General features: G+C 42.2%; 1 protein-coding gene across 1 annotated transcript in view; it reads left to right on the forward strand.

Annotated features, from left to right (window-relative positions):
- The window catches only part of ascc3 (activating signal cointegrator 1 complex subunit 3), a 190,123-nt gene that overhangs the window by 158,473 nt on the left and 5,278 nt on the right, over nucleotides 1–26,372 (forward strand). Inside the window, exons 31-38 of the mRNA XM_083989923.1 lie at nucleotides 6,072–6,209; nucleotides 6,890–7,010; nucleotides 7,220–7,352; nucleotides 8,364–8,489; nucleotides 12,652–12,763; nucleotides 12,855–12,989; nucleotides 19,670–19,894; nucleotides 26,138–26,289. Coding sequence (XP_083846049.1) covers nucleotides 6,072–6,209; nucleotides 6,890–7,010; nucleotides 7,220–7,352; nucleotides 8,364–8,489; nucleotides 12,652–12,763; nucleotides 12,855–12,989; nucleotides 19,670–19,894; nucleotides 26,138–26,289 — 1,142 coding nt within the window. The remainder of the gene's footprint in view (nucleotides 1–6,071; nucleotides 6,210–6,889; nucleotides 7,011–7,219; nucleotides 7,353–8,363; nucleotides 8,490–12,651; nucleotides 12,764–12,854; nucleotides 12,990–19,669; nucleotides 19,895–26,137; nucleotides 26,290–26,372) is intronic.

Genomic DNA, 26,372 nt, shown 5'->3' on the forward strand with positions numbered 1-26,372 from the left:
ATTTCATTCAAAAGTCTGTTTTTCATTAACCAGTAATCCCCCCATCAACAAAGTGAAGTGTTCCTTTCAGCTCTGAATGAGCCGTTCATATCATTCATATCTACATGGAGCGGGTAAGCTCGGTGCTGCTGCCATGTGGTGGTGTCGCCATGTTTTTACGTTCAGTGGCAGCGTGACGGTAGGAAACCACGGAAACTCAGCGGAGACACCGGTCGAGGTGGCGTCTGTGAAAAGTCACCGCGGTAACGCAGTGAGGAGGAATGGAGTGTTACACTGATGCCATAGGCGGCGCTATCAATAGGATTGTCACAGAAAATAAAATAAAATCATCACAAATAATAAAATGAAAAAATAAAATGTTTTTTTTTTCGTTGTTTTTAAATTATATTTTAGAAAGAGGTGGGAAATACATTAAAACACACATTTTTAAAGTATTATCTATGTCGATGGTTTATTTATTTTTTATTTCGGTGGTATTTGACTGGTTACCTGCGTCATTACGTACACACGGCGTAGCTACAACGTAGAAGCTTACCCCTTTGCCTCGCTATGCTAGTCAGTGACAGTCCAGCGAAATTAAAAGAAAAAAGCCCGGTAAAACGGACATTAGAAGGTTTTTGAATATCAAAATTAACGAGTCCGAGAGTCCCACGAAGCAGCAGCAATGAAGCCGACCACGATGCTTCCACGACCGGCTGCCGCCTTCTCTCCTGCCACTGGCCTCCATCATGACACCGGCTGCCTCCCCCCCCGGATACCGGCCACTGCCCGCGAGTCACCGGTCTACCTCCGGACAGCCGCGGCCCCCCGAACACCTGCGCACACCCTCCTCCAGTCAAGTTACGTCCAGACAGCGGCCCCGACCGCCCGGACACCTGCTGCCTCCCTCCTCCAGTCACCAGCCTACCTCTGGACACCTGTGTGAGCGCACATTCTCAGCGATACAGCAGTTGCACAACTGGATGAGGACAATGGCACAGCAGATTATAGGTGCGTTTCCATTACCCCTTGAAATGCGCAAAACCTAAATATCGAAATTAAAAACTTGTAATGGAAACACCTACATTTCGAAAAAACTCTCAAATATCGCAAAAAAGTTTTTACGCTCTCATGAGGTGGTTTTTGAGACGTATCGATACAAACGTGTATCGCAAAAGTGTAATGGAAACACTTTTTTTGCTTTTCTACATGTCACCGGCGTCACCGGAGTTGTGTGTGTCCACGCTGTGTTGGTTTATGTAACTTGAGGGGACAAATGAACCACATGTTTATTGTCATGCATTGCTGACCTGGGCATTGTTTCTCAGTAAATTAGAAAAACATTTCCTATCATTCCCCTTTTCCGTGCATGGTTGAAGGAGATTTGGCTCGCATCCACGCTCCCACTCCCTCCTGCGCCGAAATGTCACCTTAAGTCACATAAACCAGTATGGGTGTGTGGACACACACAACTACCTATATTGTTGTCAGTGCCTCATCACCGCTGGTGTTTAAAAAGCTCCGTTCTTTCTGCAGTCCGGTTAAAGCGCACATCCGCCGTGTTGGTAAACAAATAGTCCCTCTGTATCAACGGAGGAAACCGTGCTTGAGCAGCTTGGGTTCGAGGTGGTGTGAGTGCGGGCCAGCGGGGGACAGAGGAGGGGGCATTATTAGAGCTTCAGCGCGGTGCGGAACAACTGGTCCTAGTGTGAGTGCGCCCTTATTTGTGGCCGCTGCCAGCGCCACACGGGCTTTGCCTTTCAGTAATCAAGCGCTGTTTTTGTCTTTGTTAAAAACAATAACAGCAACAGCTGTCGACTTTATTTTTTCTTTTTCGTCCCGTAGCTTCCCCATTCCTTCTGCCCTAGCGCCGCCTATGACTGATGCTGCATTCACCTGCAGTCGGACAGACGGCCAGTAAAACGTGGGTCAGGAAAACAATACGACATCGCCATGACAACATATTGTCACGTGTATTGTTTTGCCTCGTGCTGACGGACCACTTGTTTACATAGAGGCTTGTTTATGCCGTTACTGTACGTGCAGCGGCTGTCGTCCGTCTGCCGTCTGCCCGATTTCACGTGAATGCAGCATGAAAAATACGATTGAGTTGCTTGCGATCAACTGCAACGCTAGATGGGAGGAATTCCTACACAATGTACCTTTAATCAATTGTTAAAATATCTGAATAGTCCCCTGTAGACTTATCAATTAATCGCTCCCATGACCACTAATGTTAATATATTACATTTAGTTTTGCATTCATTTGGCCACATGTTGATATTCACAGAAGTCGAGAGAAAGCCGGTAAGGCAAACACTACTACATCGCCATGACAACATATTGTCACGTGTATTGTTTTGCCTCGTGCTGACGGACCACTTGTTTACATAGAGGCTTGTTTATGCCCAGTGATGGGAATAACGGCGTTAAAATAAACGGCGTTACTAACGGCGTTATCTTTTTCAGTAACTAGTAATCTAACTAATTACTATTTCCACCGTTACAGCGCCGTTACCGTTACCGACAATTAAATGAGGCGCGTTACAAACTACTTTGAAGCCGTTGTCCTCCGACTTGGCTCATCTCAGACACAGAAGCTGCTAAACTGTTGTTGTTTTTTCCTCCTCTCCTTTGGTGAGGGGAGGGGGGAGGAGGGAGGGACGAGACAACCGCATAAGTGATGATGATTGGTTGAGGCAGAGTAAGGTTTCATGCTAAGCCAATCAGAGGCAGTGTTCAGTTTGTACACAAACCACACACGCACGCAGTTTAGCCTCACACACACGGACTAGCAGAGGGAAGCTGCCGAGATCGGAGGGAAAGTGGAAACAGACACTACTTTAATCTCCCTGAGGTAAAAGACAAGAACATGTGAGGTGTAGCTACATTATGTCCCGGAGCGAAGTGTTTGTCCTGAGCTTCTGCTCACCTGACTCTGTGCAGCTTCTTCATTAAATCCAAACAGTCCGACACAGCGACGCTCTGCTCCTTTAGACTCTAAAGTCTCTGTAGCTCATCAGCTGGAACTCTTCCAGAGCAGCTACAGCAGCGTTGTGACCTCAACCATGGTTGGTGAGAGCAGAAATGTTGTTGTTGTAGTGAAAATGGGCGGGCTCGTGAAGACGCGAATTTACACAAAGTCAAAACGAGCGATAAATCGCATTTCTCGCGTATCTCGCGTTTGGTCGCGCGTATAAACTCGAGCGAAAAAAAAGCGTTCCTCGTGTTTGGTGGGAAGCCCCTCGTGGGTCTTCCCACCAAACACGATGAAAAGGACGAAGACGCGAAGGTCCCGTCGCCATAAAAGAATCGGGTGTAGCGTCGCAAAAAAAAAAAAGTCGCGTCTACCGCGTCTCGCGCCTAATCGCGTCTTTGCGTCACGGCCTTTTACACCGCGGACGTAACGAATAAACGGTGACGTGTGAACGAACAACATAGAACAGGACCAGACGTGGCGTTGTTTCCTCTTTTCACCTACAGCTCCACTCTCCCTTACTTACACTAACTACCACTGGCGTAGCCACGGGTGTGCCAGGGTGTGCCAGTGCCACCCACAGAGGAAGCTGGCACACCCAAAAAATGTGATGCATTTTTTCTTTTTGTTATAGTCTATAGCTACTAACATGTTATCGATCAGTTAATACATTTGTAAAAATTGCCGTCAGGTGATGCGTTGCGGAGAAACTGGACTAATGGAATAATTAACGAGTTCAAGGCCAGGCCACGCCGTCTTGCCCTTTAAATTGAGAGCTGCGCAGTGCGCACAGGTAAGCAGCGATATCGTTGTCCTCTTCTGCTTTGCGATATAAAACCATCAGGCCAGGCTGTTACATAATCATATGTGATGAATGATGAGCCCAGTAGTTGTGTTCAGATGGTTAAATAGCTTTGTTGATCATGCGATCAAAGTCATTTAAGCGCCGTTACGCACGCCGCACCTCTCTCGTCCAGTGCGCTCCTCTCCTCCCTCTCCATGTACCTGGCTGCTCAGCTCTGGGACTGGGGCTGAGAGACGTCACCGCTGCCTTCACTCCGTCCGTGATCCATCTGGTCAGCGCGTTTAGACCCGAGTGGCCTGAGTGTCCCACCTGAGCTCTGTGCCATAGCGCGCACCGCCAGCTCAATGAATGACAGCAGGTCTCCCAGTTACCTGCTCAGCTGCTGCTCAACACTGACCAGAGCAGCTCTCCCTCGTTTGCTGAGGTTTTATTTTAAACTAAAATCTTCTTTTGTTCTTTGCCGCATAGGCCTATATCTCCCCATCTTCTCTTCACTTCATCTCTTCTCTTCTTGTTTTACCAACCACATTTTAACTTTCTCATAGATAATCCCCCACGTTTCTTATGCTGCAGGCAGCTCCACAATATGTTTATTTGTCCCTCTCTCTATTAATGCGTCGGATCAAATTTTTATTCTGCGTTTGTATCCATCCAGCTCTGTCCACACTCTCCATGGTGGAAACGATTACGCGCAAAACCCTCATTTAAATACTGCGGTTTGCGCGTGTTGTCATTTAGTGTGTTACTCTTAGTAGATCACCTATTGTGTGTGCGCTAACCAGACACGCAAAAGTGTGTTTTTTTATGACTTTGTTATTGATTTATTTGAGCACGTCATATGTGTGAATGTTTAGACCTGTTGTACTGTTGACTATAAGAGCAGTTACTAAGCAGTTTTTTTTTACTCAGCGTTGCATATAGATTAGAAGATAAGTATGATCATACAGGCTTGCCATGATGCCACTGTTACATTATGTGCAGTCTGTGTCTGATGCTTGTTAAAGGCCTATGGCTTGTTGAGAGCGAATAACACATGGTTTGTTATTATGAGAACGCACACAACATATAATGTTGGAATTCTTTTGAATATTTATGGAGGTGTAACGCTCAGTTTGTTGAAAATAAATTTGGCACACCCAGTCTTTGCAGGTGCACACCCAATGTCTTTTTTCTGGCTACACTACTGCTAACTACTGTTATTGTTGAGGCCAGATAATTGTGGGACTTGTAGTTTTTGACCAATCGTGTGCTCTTTCTTTTTGTGATTTTTCCGGTTCACACATGTTTGTTTTTTTTAGGGGCAACTGCGAGTGAAATGCTCGCCCATGGTGGGCATAAGAAAATGTAAGACCTGTCTAAAATTATTTAAGACTTGAACACAATAATTCAACAAATTTAAGACATTTTAAGACCTAAAATTTAGATTTTCACATTTTAGACTTTTTAAGACCCCGCGCGCATACCCTGTTATTTCATATAAAAGTTTAAGTGCATACATATTTTATGATGCTGTGTATTATATATTTAAGACCATCTTAGAATTTTCTAATAAATGTAATACTTTTTAAGGCCTTAATTTTAGATACATGAATTTAAGACTTTTTAAGGATCCGCAGATACCCTGTTGTGCGCTCGCAGCAGGACAGATAATCAGATGGATAATCGGTAAAGTTAATAATTTCACTTAATGTGGCCATGAATAAATTAATTTCGATGTTTCGCCTGTTATTAAACGCAAATCTTGAATAGGTCTCCGCTGTTTTCACATTTAAAAAGGTCTTTGTTGTCTTTGTACAGAGACAATATGAGATTTGCTTGTAGCCACAGCACTTAAAAAACCCACTGTAACCTATTTTCATAGGCACACCAGCCTCGCTTTCAATAAAACACACACTCGCATTCCATAATTGCGATCAGTGAAATATATGAAAACAATAAAATACAATTTAAAAATGAGAGAAAAAAAATCCAAATTCTTCGACATATTTAAACTTAAAAAAAAGAAAGAAAAAGTAACGCAATAGTTACTTTCCCTGGTAACTAGTTACTATTATAGTGAAGTAGTGGAGTTACTAACTCAGTTACTTTTTGGGAGAAGTAATTAGTAACTATAACTAATTACTTTTTTAAAGTAACGTTCCCAACACTGTTTATGCCGTTACTGTACGTGCAGCGGCTGTCGTCCATCTGCTGTCTGCCCAATTTCACGTGAATGCAGCATGAAAAATACGATTTAATTGCTTGCTATTTATACCACCTGCAATGCTAGATGGGAGTTAATTCCTACATAATGTACCTTTAATGTTCCAGATCGAGGACATCATCGGCACCGTCAGAGACTCCAACCTGAAGCTCACGCTGGCCTTCGGGATCGGCATGCATCACGCAGGCCTGCACGAGAGAGACAGGAAGACCGTGGAGGAGCTGTTCGTCAACTGTAAGATCCAGGTGAGTCTGACGGATGGTGTTTAATTATCACAGAAACGATCGGTTGTCTTGTCAGCGGAAGGCCCCTCGATGCCGTGCCTCCTCCACACCAGAGTGAAATCCTGCCAGATCCAGGAAACTCATGACAGTTTATTGCATGAAAAAGATTTGTTGCCACTTATTATAATAGTATTTTATTATCCTCTTTACTTCTGAAATCAGCGTATCATCCTCTCCTCAGCTTCATCATGTCAACACATTGTGTCAAACAGCAGAACGACTGTGTGTGCACATATTCCCACGATTTCAACACTGACATTAAATGTGTTTTTTTCACATATTTTTATTTTATTTTTCAATTAACAAAGACAGACATTCCCTCCACACTCTACAATAGGTTATAAAAAGAAAAAAGAAATTATACATATGGTATAGTACAGTACAGTATATACGCGCACACACATACATACATACATACATACATACATATATATACATGTACACATACATATACACATATACACACACAAACACATACATAATAAAGTAAAATAAGTTACAACTGAGGGGAACAATATACTCAATAAATATACAAACAAACACACATAGAAGGCAAAAACACTGCATGTCGAAGGTGATCAGAAACATCAGAAAGAAGAAACAAAACATAAAACATAAATTTTTCTTGTCTCTTCTCTCAGGTTTTGATCGCCACCAGCACTCTGGCCTGGGGCGTGAACTTCCCTGCTCATCTGGTGGTCGTCAAGGGAACCGAGTACTACGACGGCAAGTCCAGGCGCTACGTGGACTACCCCATCACAGGTACGCTGTCCTGTCAATTAGAGATTTTCTCATTAAATATGTTTTTTTTCCCTTGGCATAAAAATATCCAGTGTGACACAAAGGGAAGTAATGCACAGAGGTATAATTAACGTGTGTGTGTGTGTGTGTGTGTGTGTGTGTGTGTGTGTGTGTGTGTGTGTGTGTGTGTGTGTGTGTGTGTGTGTGTGTGTGTGTGTGTGTGTGTGTAGATGTTCTGCAGATGATGGGCCGAGCCGGTCGACCTCAGTTTGACGACCAGGGCAAAGCGGTTATTCTGGTCCATGACATCAAGAAGGATTTCTACAAGAAGTTCCTCTACGAGCCGTTTCCTGTCGAGTCCAGGTAACAGTTCACTGTTTACTGTCTCATCTGTGAAGATGACTCAGAAAACCTTCAGTTAAAGGGATAGTTCAACATTTTGGCAAATTGGCCCATTGCCATAATCCCTATAGTCATAGCAGTAGGTTCGTTACCTTTAATTGTTGGTGCAAGCTGTTTTTAGAACGGCAGAGCAGAGCCGTGAGCTGCTCAGAGCTACGCTACGGAGGCTAATGGGATTTCTTGGTTTCCCTCATCAAATACACAACCCAACAACTCCAAAACACTCTGGTGGACAAGTTGTGACCTGCACATTCACCACACTATGAGATAATAACAGAACGTTAACTTACCAGACAGAGTTGTTTTAGAGGTAAATGCAGAGACTGCTTGATGAAAAACTGTCCCTGAAGGCAACGCGCATCAGTGGTTTTGCATGAATTTACCTCTAAAACAACTCTGTCTGGTAACGTTGTGTTATTATCTCATAGCGTGGTGAATGTGCAGGTCACAACTTGTCCACCAGAGCGTTTTGGAGTTGTTGGATTGTGTATTTGATGAGTTTGATGAGGGAAACCAAGAAATCCCATAATGAGCCTCTGTAGCGTAGCTCTGAGCAGCTCACGGCTCTGCTCCGCCGTTCTAAAAATAGCTTGCACCGACAATTAAAGGTAACGAACCTACTGCTATGACTATAGGGATTATGGCAATGGGCCAATTTGCCAAAATTAGTCTTAAATTCACCAATTACTTCCTAATTTAATGAATTTATCACTTTGTTCAAAAAACGTGAATGCATACAAATGTTTTGTTTTGTTGTGTGGCCGACAGTCCAAAACCAAAGATACTGTATTCATGTGGCAGTGAACGAGCTTGAGTCAGATTTCTCCAGGCCTAATTTTTTGGAAAATTACATTAATTAACAGTTAATTGATCACAGTTTGTTATTAATTTGATATAGAGGTTAAACATCCAGCCCTACTGTAAAGCAGACTCTAAAGTGTTTTTAATGTAATTGTGTGTTTTTGTCCCCAGCCTCCTCGGCGTGCTGTCGGACCATCTGAACGCCGAGATCGCCGCGGGAACGATCTCATCCAAACAGGACGCAATGGACTACATCACCTGGACGTACTTCTTCAGGCGGCTGGTGATGAACCCCAGGTGAGGAGGAGGAGCTCTAGTCTCCGCCGCCGCCTCACACACCCACATATCATTACTACTGTACTGTACAACCAGCAGCAGCCGCCGCCGCCACAGCCGCCGCCGTTCACACAGATCAAAAGATACAACAAACACATGCAACACATTCTTATCCCGCTCTCACAACCCGGTTAGAGCGGCGCTGAGTTCTCCAGTCAAACATCTGCTGCGTAGACTGAACATGTTCCAGTACATTCCTGCCTGGTGGTATTTGCACGGCTGTCAGCCCACGTTTACCTACAGTATCAGAGGCCGCTCGGTCCAGTCGGTACTGCGGCCGATACAGGTATGAAGGAGTCAGATATTGATCGATTTGCATTCAGGACGAGAGTTTGTTTGTTTGTTTGTTTGTTTGTTTGTTTGTTTGTTTGTTTGTTCAGAGTTTGAACATCCTCAGCAAAAAAAAAACAACCAAAAAGTACAAATAACAAGCATTTAGTGGTCATTCTAGGATTGTATGTGTGGAAAGACTCTGCAGCATTTATGGTAATTTGTGGTTTGGAGCTGGAGAAGAACCATTGATAAGATTCCTCTGCTGCATCTCTCCAGACTTCAGTGTCTCTCAACTTAAAGGGATAGTAGCATTTTTTTTAAAGTGGGGTTGTATGATCTACAAATAGCCCCTAAGTACTTTAATTGCAGTAGAAGACTCTCTGCACTCCTCCCGTTAGCAACGCCAGCCCATAGCCCTGCCCAGAGATTTACAACATACAGTGTTGTGAATGGACCCAAAGAAACGGCCTATTTTCGCTGCCTAAAAGAGGTTTTACATGAAAAAAATACACAGTTCCATTGTTCGTTATAATATAATTTTTTCCAGCCCTTCAAAGTGCAGGAAAAACACAGTTTTTATTTGGACCTAACCAACTCACGTATCCCTCCGCCCAGGGTTAGCGCCCGCCGATCAGCAGTTGGTTAGGTCCAAATAAAAACTGCATTTTTCCTGCACTTTGAGGGGCTATTTGTAGATCATACAACCCCACTTTAAAAAAAAATGCTACTATCCCTTTAAGATGAAATAAGAAATATCCCTTTATAAAAAAAAAGGAAAAACAGTTTATAACTCACAAACTGTGGTTACAGAGATTATTAGACGCCAAGAAGACAAGACGAGACAAGAACTGTCAACAAGCTGACAAGACATCCCTGTATACTGTTATTTATTGTCACTTTGACGATAAATCCCTTCATTACATATTAATCACATCATATATTGATCTAACCGGGGTTGAGTTCTGATGGTTTATTCCACTTTGGATCTGGATCCCAATTGGGAAAAACAACTGGATTTGTGCAACATGGATTTCCATCATATCTTTTATTAACTGATTGTTTCATCTTTAATTGTTATTTTGATAAGAACAACTTCATCCGTGACATGATCCAGTGGAGCCGTGTCGGTGGATTTGACAGTTTCTATAAGTTCTGTGTAATTCCTCTGCAGACATGTTAATGTTTAACTAATCAATCTTTATTTAGCTGTTTTTCTGCATAAAAAGTGAAGAGAAAAAAAAGAAAATCAAAACTCCTGATTGGTAAACCTGGATCAGGGCTGAAGCCCCGCCCACCACCACATGGATGGATGCAGTAATATTTACAACAAAATATGAGTTTTGTTAAAGGGATAGTTCAACATTTTGGCAAATTGGCCCATTGCCATAATCCCTATAGTCATAGCAGTAGGTTTGTTACCTTTAATTGTCGGTGCAAGCTATTTTTAGAACGGCGGAGCAGAGCCGAGAGCTGCTCAGAGCTGCTCAGAGCTACGCTACGGAGGCTCATTATGGGATTTCTTGGTTTCCCTCATCAAACTCATCAAATACACAATCCAACAACTCCAAAACGCTCTTTTTAGAGTTGTTTTAGAGGGAAATAAAGAGACTGCTTGATGAAAAACTGCCCCCGACAGGAACACGCAACATCGGTTTTGCATGAATTCACCTCTTAAACAACTCTGTCTGGTAACGTTCTGTTATTATCTCAACACCGACAATTACTGCTATGACTATAGGGATTATGGCAATGTGCCAAAATGTTGAACTATACCTTTAAATCAAACAGATGTTTTCCTGTATTACAAACATATTTATTCTAAACATCAGCTTCACATAACATAGAATAACATTCGACATCTTCAATTTGCATCTTGATGCACTGATCCCCTGACACCATTACCTCCATGCAGCTGTGTTTCACATCTGAACAGCTAATCTATCACCACACAGACACACACACACACACACACACACACACACACACACACACACACACACACACACACATACCCACAGGAGTCCCATGGGTGTCTTAAACATCCACAGGGGCCGATTCCCTCCTAATGGGGATGATGCTAATGGCCCTAACTTAATCACGCCGGTGTGTGAAATGTATTCAGTGATAAACACATTCAGCGCTCCCAGATCCGCTCACCGCTCACATGTGTGGAGCAATGGGAATAAAAGAAATACTTAACATTACACACACAATAAATATGGCCATCACCTGTCTGCACGGCTGCTTCCAGCGCGGGGCCGAGGTGCAGCTGCACCGGTTCTTCCTCCTTAATGGAACAACCAATGATTTTCTATGACATTTGGTGATTTTTTAGTTTTTCAGTCGCTCCCTGTGTTTTCATGAATTATGCAGATAACAGAGGAAAGTCTTTTATTTTTACAGATGCTCTTCCTCCACCTGTTAGTTTGTCATATTCGCTGGTTATTCATCCTCGCTGCGATTCGTATTTTTCTCCTTTTACATTCTTTACTTCTCTCTGAAATCTGAAGCTCTTTTTTAAATATATTTTCAGCATTTTCTGTCGATGTTCGTGGTTGTTGCATCGATCCTATGAGGTTAAATTTTGCCCTTTTAACCCTTAGAGGTCTGAGCCTTTTTTGGTTTGTTTTTTAATACATTAGATTTTTCCTTTATAAACCATTTTACCTAGAATAGAATAAAATAGAATAGAATTAGACTTGTGTCGCAGCGGCACACAAAAAGGTTGTTGTATCAGTGTTCTTATATGCAATAATAGCAATAAATGTAATAAATAGGTTTTTAAAAATCCTATGTTTCATTAAAGTGCTATATGATCTGACAATTACTTTTTCCACTTTAAACTACTTCATCAACATATTGGGCCCAAAAATACACAAAATCACGTAGAGTAGTATCGACTGACTCCACCCGTTTTTGTAAAAATGACGGATATATCCTATTTCTCTTTTACACTATAAATGTCATATCTGTCATATCTCTGGTTTTACGTGGTCTATCAACATCAAACAAAAACTGGGAGAGAGTTTTAAATCTGCACTTCCCAGTCAAGTTGACAGCAGCGCTCCAGGTGACCTATTTTTTTGTTACGGCGCTTTGAAAACGTCACTTGCTATCACCAAAAACACTCTGATAGGTATATTAAATCCCCCCAAAAAGTCTCAATCTGTCTTGCACAGAAGATTAAATAAGGTTTCCCATCCTGGTTTAGGAGGACTAATTCTCTGTCAGTGATGCTGGAGGATCAATGACAGACTACAAATCCAGTCCACATGTGTTCTGTGGAGTTGAGCAGCGATTATTATAACAGAGCAGAGGCGATTTAATCCAGTTATTTGCTGGGAAGCTCAATTAAACTTCACCTTGAGAGTCTTTTATAGACACAATAAGCTGGCACTGATGTAACACACATCTGTGCCAAGACATATTTCACACTCCTGACATTAAGAACACACACACACAGACAGTGAAAACATGTTTCTTCCAGCTTTAATCAAACAGCGCTCGGTTTCCTTCACGTTTTCATCTGACGCTCAGATAAATATCTGCACATATTCACATGAAGAGCTAATGAAGATTGTCTCATGTGGTAACTCTCACTGAGCTGAGCATGGAAATCATTGTGGGCCACTGGTTTTCTTATGTCAGATACTGAGAGTAGTAACCTGGGAGTCATTTGCTGGCAGTGGGTGGAGCTGTAGTTTTTTTTTAAGATGGTGCCAAGATGTAGATACAAAGGTAATATTGTCCTGAACCAACGTCACCAGGGTTTGTGGTGGACAGTAGAAGCTCAGAAGTTCAAAACCTTTTCTTCGTGATCACACACTGTGTTGTCTCTGCTGTTGTTCAGTTACTACAACCTGGAAGACATCAGCCACGAGTCCATCAACAAGTTCCTGTCCGGCCTGGTGCAGAGGAGCCTGAGGGACCTGGAGTGCTCCTACTGCATAGAGATAAAGGAGGTAAGAGTGTGTGTGTGTGGCAAATGTAGCATGACATGTATCAATCTGATATTACATACGCTTAAAACTTTTGTTTCCATGACTTCTCCAGGACGACTGCGCCATCGAGCCGCTGACCTACGGCCGTATTTCCTCCTACTACTACCTGAAGCATCAGACCATCCGCATGTTCAAAGAGCGGCTGAAGTCTGAGCTGTCCATCCCCGAGCTGCTCTCGGTCCTGACGGTGAGTTTCACACTGTCAACGTGCAGCTGCTGTTGTTCTGTCACCACTTATTACATCTACTGTGTCAACACTACACAACTTGTTTTATGTCTCCAAACCAGCAACAGCTGATTGACATTTTAGCTCAGTAAAACCACAACAAACTTTCTTCAAATTTGGTTAAAAAAAAACACTCACCTGGACTCAGTTGATTAGATTTTGGTGGTTAAAAGTCAGCGTGACCTCACAAATCACAATCAATGATCAAACATTTCACACAGAAGCTTCATATTTTATACAACTGGAACTAGTCTGAGTGGAGGAGGTGATTGTAGTCAATACTCGTCCTTATGCACTGAAATCTACTTAATCAGATGGAAGATTTGGGTAGGAATAAGTGTACGTGCACTTTTTAAGTTCAAGTCGAGTCGAGATAAAGCAGATCTAGATATCTGTGAGACTTCCTCACTGCTCTTATACTCTTATACTAAGACGATCCAATTTGATTTTAGTTAATGTACCTTTAACTCAATGTTTCATCTGCAGAACTGATGAGACGAGAATAAATGTTTGAAGCTGGACAAGACACTATAATCTGTGCACACTGGGTTTGACAGTGTCTTTAACAGTGTAACAGACAAGTTACTCTTTACTTTATTTCAAAAGTAATTAGCTACATTACTAGTGACTCCATTCCCTTTAAAAACAAAAAAACAGAACAACAACAACATCTTGCAGGATATCGTAGCGGGTCGACACTGTTCAGCCCAGAACGGGTGCTCAAGTGTGGGTGAGAGGAGGAGAGAGGCTTGTAACTATAATCTAATCACTATTTTAGAAATTATAACATGTTACATTACTCCATTACTTAAAGAAGTAATCAAAATCCAGTCACTTACTTTGATCATTGGTCTTTAACATGTTTGGTTTTGATTAGTGAAGCTAAGTTCTTTGTTGTTGGAGCTGCTGTGATAAAACTGCTGCTGAGTGCAATGCACATATGGATGCACAACCATGAGTTCAATAGGAAGTTTTGCAGAGCAGGAGGAAGCAATGATGTTTTTGCAGGCCGGAGCTGAGCCTTTAATACCAATTAAAAACAGGACTCGGCACAAAGTGTCTCTGGATTTTAGGGGCCGTCAGGGTTGCACAAACGTCTTCGTACTTTTTCTCCCATTTGTGCGGAAATCATTAAACCTGGCGCTCACACAGGTGCATGTGAGCTAAACGAGAGTCAAGCAATTAAAATAAAATTTGTTGTTCTCACAAACTATTTTCCAATTAAAGGAAAAATAGTTGTGAGTGCAAATGTTCTTATTTTTAGGAAAATGCTCTAAATATTGATTTTGTTGGATATAAACAAGTATTTAGTGTTAATGAATTGTTTTGAATCAGTGCACTTGTTTTATTTTTATTTTATTTTTTAAATGTTTTTTATGTTATAGCCTGGTTTAATCTGAGGAACTCTGCATCTCCACTTTCAGTTTGGCAGCTGGAGATCTTCAGTATCATTGTTTAAGAGACAGTGATCATAACTCGCTGTATATTTCTCCTTCTGGTATTTGAAAATAGACGATACATCCTGGATTATTCACACAACTAAAACTCTCTGTTCTCAAATTAGCACCTTTGTCTGAGCTTCATTAACTCTCCTCATTACGGAGCTTTAGTCTGATCTGTCGCCCTTACTGACCCGCTGCCTCCCAGCGCCGAGGTCGTCCACACTCCTGGCTCCTGATTGGTGGAGGTCAACAGGAGATACGGTGGTTTCACACTTTTCCTGAGCTGGGGGGTTGATGACAAACTCCTTTTCTTTTTTTCTTTTTTTACTACACCTTCTAATGGTCTTGTACATCTGTTTGTAATGAGCAGTGGTGCCTTGATTGTCTGTCGGTTGTGTCGATGCCGATCTGGACTTGTTTGTTCTTGGAGATGATTTCTACAAGTTAGTGCGGTTCTCACTCATCTTCAGTTGTGCACCTCGATGTCACTGAACTTTTGTTTGGTCCGAATATTTAAGTCAAACTTCATTGTGATGCTACAAACGGACTACAAAGGTTGGTATGATCAGGTGTTACGATCCTTGAAGTTTCTCCTCTACAGTTATTGTTGCTGCCATCGCAACATCTGATCGTGACACAGCATCTTCGTTTGTCCACCTTAGCGTTATCATTGGCTGTCTCGGCCTTTAACCACGTCACACCCTCGGCCCAGTCCTGGGTGTGTGGTGGTTACCCTCCAGATGGTCACTTGGCAACAACCCCAGACTGTATCTCCTCTTTCCAGCCATTGACTGCTCCTTTCAGCAGCATTGGCAACTTGCTTTGATTTTTCTCTCTCAGAAGACTTGTGGTGGAGCTGGGTACAAAGACCCTTCGATCCCTCCCCCAACTGGACTCACTCTTACAATACGTACAGCATCAGTCCTCTGCTGCAGCTGCCAAGTTGGCCTCGGTCCTCCATCCTCCAGGTATGTTATGGTATCAGATAGACAAGGTTCAACACATTATTAAAAACTGGAAGGATAGTGAGGATCCATCGTCTTCAAGGAAGAAATGTGGTCCAATGTGACCACCGAGTCCAGACCTGAACCCCATTGAGAATCTTTGAAAAATGAATGCAAATCTGGCAGAAGCTTATCGAAACGATGCCGCAGCGAATGTCTGCCGTAATCAAAGCTAAAGGCGGTCCAACGAAATATTATAAATAAAGTGTGACTTTTTTTTTTTGGACAGGCAGTGTATAAAGATAGGAAGTTGGGTTTCTGTTGAGTCCAAAGGAAAAGGGTTAGTCCTGTTTTTCTTCTTCTTTGAGATTAAGAGCTATATGGGTTTTAATGGTTATTCTCTTCTCTTGCACTGACCGGAGTTCAGCTACCAAACACCTCAACGCCTGATCGTGTCACCAGGTTTAATCTGTCTTGAGTTGGCCTGCTCTTACAGACATACTTCCCATTTTTGCGCCTCTCTCTAGGCTCTAAAAAGATCAGGCTGCTCTTATTTAATGGAATGAAATCACCAAAACGTAAGTCTCTCAGTCCTTTATGATTTCTCAGCCTATATTTAGTTGGTGGTCAATGAATTCACCCACCAACACCTCAACACTTGGTTGTGTCGTCCTGGTCTTAAAGCCAACCAGATGTAGTTGAGGTTAAAAATCAAATAAATCGAAAAATATTTGCTGTTTCTGTGCCTCTTTCTAGTCTAAAAGTACTAAAAGATAACACTGGTCTTAATGAACTGACTAGATCTAGCGTTAGTTAGTTAGTTTGTCTCTTAATACTTCATACTTAAGTCCTTTTCGTTCCTACCAAAGTCATGAATCTCTAAAAACAGACCCCAAGGAGACAGTGTGGGTCGTATTCAGCCTCCATGTGAAGTGTGAAGTGTTGGACTCTGACTTTAAAACAGTGCTGGCTCAGTGAGGGAGGGGTCGGCTGCTCTGCTCTGCTCTGAGACAGTTAATCACTCTCCGTTGCACACATGTAGATGGAAGCAGACCAAGTGGTGCCATGTTTGGCCTCCTCGCTCCCCAGCAAGCTGCAACACAATAGGCCAGTCGCCCTCGACGCCCCGTCCACTCCCCCTCTGTTCCAGCTACAAAGCACTGGCATGCTCCTCCACTTCCCCCTAATTGCTGCTGCGTGGTCACTAATGAGCAACACCCACGCCTCGCTACACCCCCACCCCCTCCTTACACATGTTTTCCTCTCTAAGCACTCAAATACAACTCAGCTGCTCTTTGTCTCTGGTTCCTCGCCTGCAGACTTCAACATTATCAAGCAAGGCAGAAAGAAAGTACTGTCATATAATCAGTGGTATCAGAAAGCATTCAGACCCCTAAAACTGATCTTTCAGCCCATCAGTTGGTGACAGTAGAGGATAGATTTGCTTGGTCAAGGGCTAAAGGTCAAGGTCACTGTGACCTCAGACCGATCCCATCTTCTTGAACTTGAAACATCAGAACGACCTGGAAAGAATTTCAGTGCATCTGACACAAACCTCTATTGTGACTTTGTTTTTTTCCCCCCTGCAGACTAAAACTTTGTCAAGCAGAGTATTATCATATATACAGTGGTCACAGAAAGTATTCAGACCTCTAAAACTGCTCTTTCAGCCCACCAGTTAATCATTTACAATGATAAAGTTAAAGAATATTCAGTCTTTTAATTCGGTTTTTATTAAATGTATGACTGTTTGGCAGCAATTGAAGCTTTAAGTCATCTTAGGTGAGTCTCCAGAAAGTCTGTCCACCTGGATTTGAGCACTTTGTCCCAAACTTTCAAGGATGAACTGACTAGATTTGCTTGGTCAAGGGCTAAAGGTCAAGGTCACTGTGACCTCAGACCGATCCCATTCTCTTGAACTTGAAACATCAGAACGACCTGGAGAGAATTTCAATGCATTTGACACAAACCTCCATTGTGACCATGTCTCACATTTGGTCAGAGTGAGTTTGAGACACTTTCAACCTGGAAATGGTGATTGTAGAGTGTGTATAGGTATGTGCTGCCAGGCTGACGATAGAGGTAAATACAGAGACTGCTTGCCGAAAAACTGCCCCCGTCAGTGACACCACAGGGAGTCCTAACAGTCCTGTCAGAGACACTGTAATGATGCAATATGTTAAATACCATCAGCACAGAGATGTTCATCAGGCCAAGACCAAACAGTTTAGAGGAGAAACTAAAGCAAATGGTCAAAGTCTCACTTGAAGTATGAGCTTAAATTATTCAAAGGTTAATTTTGAAGTGTTGACAGAATATGAAATGAAAAGAGCTGCGATTAACAATTATTTTGATAAGAGTTAATCTAATCCTGAGGTTTCTCCAATTTTTCCCTGTTAAAAGGATTTTCCATGGAGTTTTTCCTCAGTGGATGTGAGGGTCCAAGGGCAGAGGACGTTGTTATGATGCTATGTAAAGCCCTTTGAGACAAACTGTTTGTAAAAACGGGCTATACAAATAAAATTGCCTTGCCTTGCCTTGCCTAATTACTCTTTGTTTAACACCATTATCTGCCTGCTCATATCCTGTTAGAAATAGAATAAAGGCGTGAAATGATCAAAAATATACTGTATGTTAATGAATTGTGAGACTTTACACCTGATATCTCCAAATATTTATTTTTTTTTTGTTCATTTGCAGACCAAAGACCTTACTTTAATGCAAACAGAGAAAAAGCAGCAGCTCCTCATGTTTAAATGGTGGAAACCAGGTATTTTCTTCTATCAGTGGCTGAAACGATTAAGTGACTATCAACACGGCTGCTGAGTGATGTTCTGTTGATTGAGTAATTAATTAAACAGAACTGAAACAAAAGCAGAAAAGAGGAAGAGAAATTAAGAAGCTTTCTTAAATAATCACATGACCAATTGTGTCATGTCTGAGACGAACTGATGACAACAAAGTCCGTTATTAATTAGTTGACAGGACAGTTTCGGATGGATGGATGGATGGATGGATGGATGGATGGATGGATGGATGGATGGATGGATGGATACATACATACATACATACATACATACATACATACATACATACATACATACATACATACATACATACATAGATGGATAAGATAGATAGATACATAGATGGATAAGATAGATACATACATACATAGATGGATAAGATAGATACATACATACATAGATGGATAAGATAGATACATACATACATAGATGGATAAGATAGATGGATAAGATAGATAGATACATAGATAGATAGACTTTATTATTTGACTCTAGGTCCATTTAAAAAGACACAGCAAACATAAAATAGTTTGTCATTTCACTAAAAAAAATTGTAATTATAATCGGAAATTGGTTTTTGAGAGAAGAAAATCAGGATTTTATTTTTGCGCAAAATCCAACAGCCCTACCTGAACTTCTGACCACTTGTTATTGGATCATCACAGGTGTTAAATAAAACAGGTGTGAACAGGTGGAGCTTCTGAGTGTTGTAGCAGCAGCAGCACAATGAACCTGACCTCCACATCAGATCTCTGCTGTGTTCACCTTCCTCTCCTCTCTCCTCCTCCTCCTCCTCTTCCTCCGTCTGAGTAAATGTTACTATCCGAGGATGTGAAGAAGCTGCGTGGAGTCGTCGGTTATGGCTCCTCAAAGATCTATGGCCTCGTTCTCTGCAGCACATCCATATGCAGACACAACGGCACTGAGAGACAAATCATTCATAGATGATTCCTATTCCTCTCCGTCACCCCACCGGCCCCTCATCCCCCCTTCCTCCCCCCACAGCTCCCAGTGTTTGAACCACCGGCTTTGGTCAATGATGGATGGAGCCTGTGGGGGGTGGGGAAGGAGGGGACTGTGACAAATGCTTCCAGCACCGCCTGTTGATGGGAGTACATTAGCCAAAGTTGAACTGGAGTGAAATGGAGGAGAGGAGTCATGCGTGTCCGTGCATCACTCTGTAGGACAATTACAAACAAGGCCGAACACACAACCTGAACGCAGAGACAAGACTGATGGACCGCGATTATTTTATCTTCCCTGCATGTGTTTACTGTGATTTTGTCAGTGTTAAATGTTCTTATTTGACCATTTCAAAGTCTCATACCTGCAGAAGAGTAGTAGGAAGTAGATGCATCTGCTGTTAAAGGGCCCAGACGCTCAGATTAAACGCCACTGTGGCGTGTTTCCGACTTCCTGTCTCATGTTTTGATCTTCTGGTCTCTCAGGACGCAGAGGAGTACGCCGAGCTGCCGGTCAGACACAACGAGGACCAGCTGAACAGCCAGCTGGCTCAGCAGCTCCCGCTGCAGGTCAACGCCCACTCCTACGACAGCGCCCACACCAAGACACACCTGCTGCTGCAGGCGCACTTCAGCCACGCCCAGCTGCCCTGCAGCGACTACAACACCGACACCAAGACGGTGCTGGACAACGCCATCAGGATCTGTCAGGTGAGAACACGGCGTCAACAGGCCGCTAATGGAGTCATCATCACTTTATTAAAACTTTACCAAGTGATAATAATAATAATCTAAATTATTTAAAGTTTCATTGATCTTCATACTGATGAACATTTAGCATGTAAATGTATGAGGTTGGTGAGATTTCCATCGCTGGTCCCATTGGCAGCTATAGGTGTTAGAAATAAGAACAATGAAAACAAACAAATTCAATAATGATAAACTTTATTTACATAGCACCATTTTTAACAAAGTTGCAAAGCATTGTACAGGCAAAAATGATTTAAGATTCATAAAACAATGAGAAAACTGTGGAAAAGTGACAAAACGAAAAGAAAATCCCCAATGAAAAATAAGCTAGAAGTAAAATCTTGTGGTTCATGGTATTTAAAGCAGATATCAGCTTCACGGCCGTTTCGGCTAATGCTGCGTTCAAGGCAGGCTTTTGAAACCGTAAGTTACAGCTTCAAGTCACAACTACGACTTGGTAGCGTTCCAGGTAACCCGTAGCTCGTGTTTTTACCATCCTGTTGTCTGTGAAAGTTCCCTATAACGGCCACTCGTAACTTCCGACCCGTGAACTCGTACCAGATCGAACTGGTATGACTTCACAGGAAGGAAAAACACAAAGTACGAGTTTCTTTGAACGCACCATGAGTTAGCAGCCCCCGCCCTTGTCAGGCATCAATTGGTCCTCATGCTACGTCACCACATTCACGCGCATCCCTTGGCTGCACACACAGCCCTTCATGCCGTTCTCTCTCCTCATTGGATAACACTTGTATCCCACAAGGAAAATTTTCTCCTCGGGTTACAGCAGAGCAGAGTGACGGAGAGACTCGTGTTTAGGCTGAAATACTTCATGTAAGTGATTGCTGACGGAAAATAGGACTATTTAGGACTTATATTAACAAAAACATTCCACTGATATCTGCTTTAACAGCCCAACAAAATAAAAACAGTATAAAAAAGGTGCACCACTGGTTGCCTAGGGGGTTAAATATGCCTTTTTGTAAAAGATAGTGAGATATTTAAAGAGGAACTATGAAGGTCCAGTCGCTTTTCCTCTGTGTTGCTAACCCTCCTCTCGGCCATGTGCGAAAGCAATCCATGGGGCGGTGGATAACGTTATATGTCATGTACGATGTTACGATGTGCATATTTGTGTAGTCTTATATGTCATAAACAAGAGATTACAGGTTACGGGGTGCGTTACGTTTGTGTGGCGGTGCCGCAGAGACGAGAGCTGGGACACCGGGTCGGAGGCTCTGATCTTACAAGGTTGGTTTTCAGCCAAGAGACGCTAGGTGGAAGGCAGAGAGCCTCCATTCTCCCTGGAACTAGTTACAAGTCATTGATTTAACCATCACAATTACTCCAAAGCTGTTTAATTAAGGTAAAAATGTAGGACACTGGTAGTTAAGCTAAAAATCCTGCATAGTTCCTCTTTAAAGTTTGTTAAAGCTAAAGTTAGCTAACCTGAGGTCTGGGGCCATTAATAGCGAAATCCCCAAGTGGGATATTTACACAGAAGTTGTGAATTAAAAAAGATTATGCTCCAGTTTGGCTTCACCGTGGAAAATCAAATTATTTTTTTTCTGCACTTGATGATACACAATATTTTAGTTTTTCCTGCAACCAAGTCCATAACACGACCTCAGAGTAAACTGATCAACATGTGAGAGAAAAGTTTTTGCCACCATGAAAATGTTTTTATCATTATTATTGTGTTTTAACATACAGGCATTGTTAAAATATCAACCGCAGTGTGTGGATATATAGACGTGAGTCGTTTTAGTGGAACCACTGACAGGATTATGATCCGAGGAGCTAGTAACAACCAGGACTCGACAGTATAACGACAGACGGGCCTGACGACGCCTGTGGTGGAAACACATCGTTCACACAGCTGGACCGCTCGTTTCAATAAAGCTCCTGGTGTTCGTCACGACACCCCACGGTGCACACACACACACACACACACACACACACACACACACACACACCGCTAAGGAGTTATAGCAGAATAGTAAAGCAAAGGTTACATCAGCATTCATTAAAACAAAAGATAATGTGAGTTAAAGCGGTGAGAGAGAGGAAAATATAGCGAATAGATGTGGATAATGTGCTGCACATGAGAGAGAGAGAGAGAGAAAGAGAGCACATGTTGAGCTGTAGATGAAGCGGAGAATAAAAGGCAAATGTTAAACATCAGCAGGTGATTTGTAGTCGAACTTACTGTTCCATCCCATAAATAACATGATGCTCAGAGGAGATACGTTAACGCCCCCGGGGTCCTCGTCAGTCTGTCTGATCCTGTCCGACCCTCGCTGTGATCACACAGACTTATCACAGTTATTATCACAGTCAGTAATGCTAATGCTAACAACAGAGGTGTGTGTGTGTGTGTGTGTGTGTGTGTGTGTGAGGTGTAATGTCGTAGTAGATGGTGTTTGTTTAGTCTCTTTGTGTGCATCGTTTGAAGTTAGGACCATGTCTGAACGTCTGTAAGCCATTGTCCACAGCTCAGGACGGCTGTTTGTGTGTGTGTGTGTGTGTGTGTGTGTGTGTGTGTGTGTGTGTGTGTGTGTGTGTGTGTGTGTGTGTGTGTGTGTGTGTGTGTGTGTGTGTGTGTGTGTGTGTGTGTGTGTGTGTGTGTGTGTACGTACATGTGCTTGTGATTTTCCATGCTGTGTATCTGGCAGTGATATTACATGGCTCATGGATGTGGTTACTTCTCTGGTGTCCTCCTCCTCCTCTTGCTGCTGCTGCTGCTGCTCCCAGTTACTGAGGTGGTTCTGCTCTTCAGCTTCTTTATGGTTGTTTTTATTGAGTATATACCACATTTTTATTGATACGTTCAGTTTATTGCTGCTGCTGGACAACGTTTCAATTTACCGGTTTGCTCCTCATAACAATCTGACCCCTCTTTCAAATGGATACTGACAAGATAAGTTAAACTAAACTGAGCTAGGGTAAGATAAGATAAACTAAACAAAGATAAGCTAGTATAAACTAGGATAAGAAAAGATAAACTAAGCAAAAATACGCTAAAATAATATCAAATAAGATAAGCTAGTATAAAATAAGTTAAAATACGATAAAATAAGATAAACTAAACTAAGATACGATGAATTAAGTTACAATACTATAAGATAAACTAAACTGAGATAAGCTAGTATAAGCTAAAATAAGAAAAGATAAACTAAGTAAATACGCTAAGATAAACTACACTGGGATAAGATAAGATTAGCTAACATAAAATAGAATAAGATAGTATAAAATAAGATTAAGTTAAAATACGATAAGATAAACTAAGATAAGATAAGATACGCAAAGATAGGATAGACTAAACTAAGATAGTTAAGATAATAAAATGACTCTGAGATAAACTAAACTAGGATTAGCAAAAAATATGTTAACTAAGATTAGATTAAATAAGATAAAATCAACTAAACCAAGATTAGCTAGAATAAGATTAGATTAGATTAGATCAGCTAAAATGATATCCTTTTATTTGTATTGCAGCCACAGACAGGAATAAAGATATAACAAGGGAAAGATCACTGTGTTTTTATGAATAGAATAAGCATGTTTTTCTCAGCAGTTATTCCGAGCCAGCAAATGATAACCAGACAATGGACTAGTTCAGACCTTTTTAACTCCTGAGACAACTGTCTGTAAATGTCTATGGATATTCTCATTCATCCAGGTCATCGTTATCTCTGGGCAACAAATTGAATTGAAGTTCAAGTCCAGTTGCCTTCGATTCAATTTGTTGTCTATAAATGATATGCAGTGTAACAAACAGATCATACAACACATGTTGCTTCATCACATTTAGATTAATTCCATCAAAATATATAAACTATCCTGCAAACTGTCCTTCTTTGAAATACTGCTGTGTTCAGATCTGTTTGCTTTGAGCAGTTCTACATTTCACACACACATGTGGTTTTGACTTTCATAAGTTCGTATTGTTTCAATGTGTTAACACTGGATTCAAGACTCTTCCCCACAGGTGTGAAATACGCTCGTGCTGGTCGACTACATGCGGCAAACAACAAACACATGTAACCTTTAACACAGAGATCTTGGTTTGTTTTTTTATTATTATTTTATTTCGATTCATTTCACATTCGTACCACCGCCGCCTCCCCGGCCGGCCCTTCACTTCACTCCCCCGCTGCCCACACAGAGAGAGATAAAGAGAATAAAATAGTGTGTGTTCAAAGAAAGATGGCAGCCGTTGGTCCGAGGGTTTCATTATCCTGTGTCTCTCATATGGAAGCAGCTCTGGTGCTGATCCATTTATCACTGCAGGCCGACGTGCAGCCACATGCTCATCCTCTCTCTGTCTGTTTCTCAGGTCAGAGGATGGAACTCAAACAGACACTTTCAATGAACATGAATATGTAGAAATAAGTCGCAGAAGACATAAGTCATGTCGGGAAAACATCGGCCAGAGCACAGTATGTAAAAGGGATAGTTCAACATTTGGGCAAATTGGCCCAATTGCCATAATCCCTATAGTTTTAGGAGTAGGATCGTTACCTTTAATTGTCGGTGCAAGCTATTTTTAGAACGGTGGCTCATGGGATTCTTGGTTTCCCTCATCAAACTCATCAAATACACAATCCAACAACTCCAAAACGCTCTGGTGGACAAGTTGTGACCTGCACATTCACCACGCTATGAGATAACAACACTGAACCACTGATGCGTGTTGCCTTCAGGGACAGTTTTTCATCAAGCAGTCTCTGTATTTCCCTCTAAAACAACTCTGTCTGGTAACGTTCTGTTATTATCTCATAGCGTGGTGAATGTGCAGGTCACAACTTGTCCACCAGAGCGTTGTGGAGTTGTTGGATTGTGTATTTGATGAGTTTGATGAGGGAAACTAAGAAATCCCATGAGCCTCCGTAGCGTAGCTCTGAGCAGCTCATGGCTCTGCTCCGCCGTTCTAAAAATAGCTTGCACCGACAATTAAAGGTAACAAACTTACTGATATGACTATAGAGAATGTGAAACTGACGTCACGCCGCTTTGGCGTTGTGGGACGTCGGCGCCATCTTTGGAGGAACGCAAACGTAAACAGAGTGGGGAAAACGGAGGAAAACGAGCAAGAAGTAAAAGAGAAAGAAAAAGAGATGAGGAAGACGATAAAAAAAAGAAATGGAGAAGGAGAAGGGAAACGAAGGAGGAACGTATCGTGATAAACTCAAATTTAACGAGAAACAAGGTACACAGAAAAACTACAACTTATTAAGACCATAGACTGTAAAAAGAATGGACGTAGCGTCCGTGACGTCACCCATTGGTTTTGGGGAGTCGTTTTTGTGACTCAAATATGGCGGCCTGGACAGCGCCATGTTGGATTGGCCGGCCGAGAACCGCCGAGAACCCGCCCACTGGCCTCGAAGCAGCTGTCCACGGAGCTGCTCGGGCCTGTCACTCAACATTTCCGCGCCCTAATTGGCCAGAGTTTTAACCTAATAACAGTAAAACGGTAGAGTTTAAAAAAAATTCACCCCCCTCAGAGTGTGTGCGGGGGTAGAAACTATCGATTGAGAAAAAAAAACGTTCTGACACCAGGCTTTTAACATGTTTACTGAGGATGTAAAATCGGCGATTTTAACATGGGGGTCTATGGGGAATGCTCCCTTCTGACACCAGCCCCCAGAGGAAGCCGGGGGGATTGCAGTTTTTTGAACGCGGAAGTGAGCTTCACTTCTCAGATCCACAACTGCCCCCTTGATTAAGACCCAGATTTACTCCCTCCACTGACTTATCCAGACATCGTCAACTATCTCGTTTTTGGTATTAGTGCATATACTACTGTGGCATTTTTTTACGCAGCAGTACTGTCCCACAATGATTACTTTGAAGCGACTTTGGGGAACTTTTTTTAGGGGGACTAGCAAGTGTTTACATCCGCGATCCTCCAAAGATGGCGCCCAACGTCCCACGGCGTGACGTAACTTCACATTCTCTATAGGGGTTATGGTAATGGGCCAATTTGCCAAAATGTTGAACTATCCCTTTGAAAGTGCTTTAAAAGAAAAATGGAAATAATCTAGTTTTGTATGCTTTAATCACAACTAATTAATAGATTGAGGGCTATTTTTGCTCATTCTTGAGGAATAAATAAATAAATCCTCAGGAGAAATTCATATGAATCATTATTTCTGTATCAATCATTTCACACTTCTCCGCTCTGCCTCCTCTCCTCAGGCCATGCTGGATGTAGCTGCTAATGAAGGTTGGCTCGTTGCAGCCATCAGCATCTGCAACCTGGTGCAGATGATCGTCCAGGGTCGCTGGCTGCACGACTCCTCGTTACTGACGCTGCCGCACGTGGAGCAGCAAGACCTCTACCTGTTCAGGTAAACTACAACTACAACCACAACAGCAGCAGCAGCAGCAGCAGAGAGAGAGATGAGACAGTGGATGATGACTGACAGCAGGA

Source organism: Trachurus trachurus, assembly GCF_905171665.1.
Source record: "Trachurus trachurus genome assembly, chromosome: 16".
NCBI lineage: Eukaryota > Metazoa > Chordata > Actinopteri > Carangiformes > Carangidae > Trachurus > Trachurus trachurus.